General features: G+C 59.7%; 1 protein-coding gene across 1 annotated transcript in view; it reads right to left on the bottom strand.

The window, feature by feature from the left end:
- Positions 1–3: 3 nt before the first annotated feature.
- Positions 4–625, bottom strand: part of JAGN1 (jagunal homolog 1 (Drosophila)) — a 5,356-nt gene continuing 4,734 nt past the window's right edge. The window contains exon 2 of the mRNA XM_012732089.1: positions 4–545. Coding sequence (XP_012587543.1) covers positions 4–545 — 542 coding nt within the window. The remainder of the gene's footprint in view (positions 546–625) is intronic.

Consider the following 625-nt stretch of genomic DNA (forward strand, 5'->3'; position numbering starts at 1 on the left):
TCTTCATTTACGCTTCTTCTCCTGCGTACTGGTGAACCAGGAGTCCAGGAGCTTCTTGCTGTAGTACAGCTGCCAGGCGTGCACTTGCACCGCCAGGACCAACACCAGGTACATGACGGAGACGGCGGAAAACCCGAAGAGGAAGCGGTAGGCCTTGCCGTGCCGGTAGAGCTGCTGTGCGGCGGGGAGCATCTCCATGCTGCCGTAAATGAGGGGGGCGATGGAGAAGAGCCCCATGCTGATCATGGAGAGCACCAGGTAGCTGATGTTGTTGCGGGGGAAGGAGAGGAGGCCCAAGACGGCGGGCACGATGCTCAGCAAGTACGGGTACTCCCACTGGTAGGGCATGGCCACCTGGTCGTGCGACAAAAGCCTCAGGTGTCCCACGCTCATCTTGGCGACCAGCAGCAGCCATATGACCAGGTGCACGTAGATCAGCTTCTTGATTTCATACTTGAGCGTCACACTGTGGGCAGAGCAGAGGGAGAAGTGGCTTTCACTCCAGATTCTGAGCACCAAGCAGGTCAGGCCACCCACCCGTGGGCCTGGGAAACAGCGCGAGCACAGTCCCTGCCCAGGGCCAGGCCCAGGGCGGGCCCAAAGCCAAAAACAATCAGCAATGGAC

This window comes from Condylura cristata, unplaced genomic scaffold, assembly GCF_000260355.1.
Source record: "Condylura cristata isolate star-nosed mole 26May11 unplaced genomic scaffold, ConCri1.0 scaffold00033, whole genome shotgun sequence".
Classification (NCBI taxonomy): domain Eukaryota; kingdom Metazoa; phylum Chordata; class Mammalia; order Eulipotyphla; family Talpidae; genus Condylura; species Condylura cristata.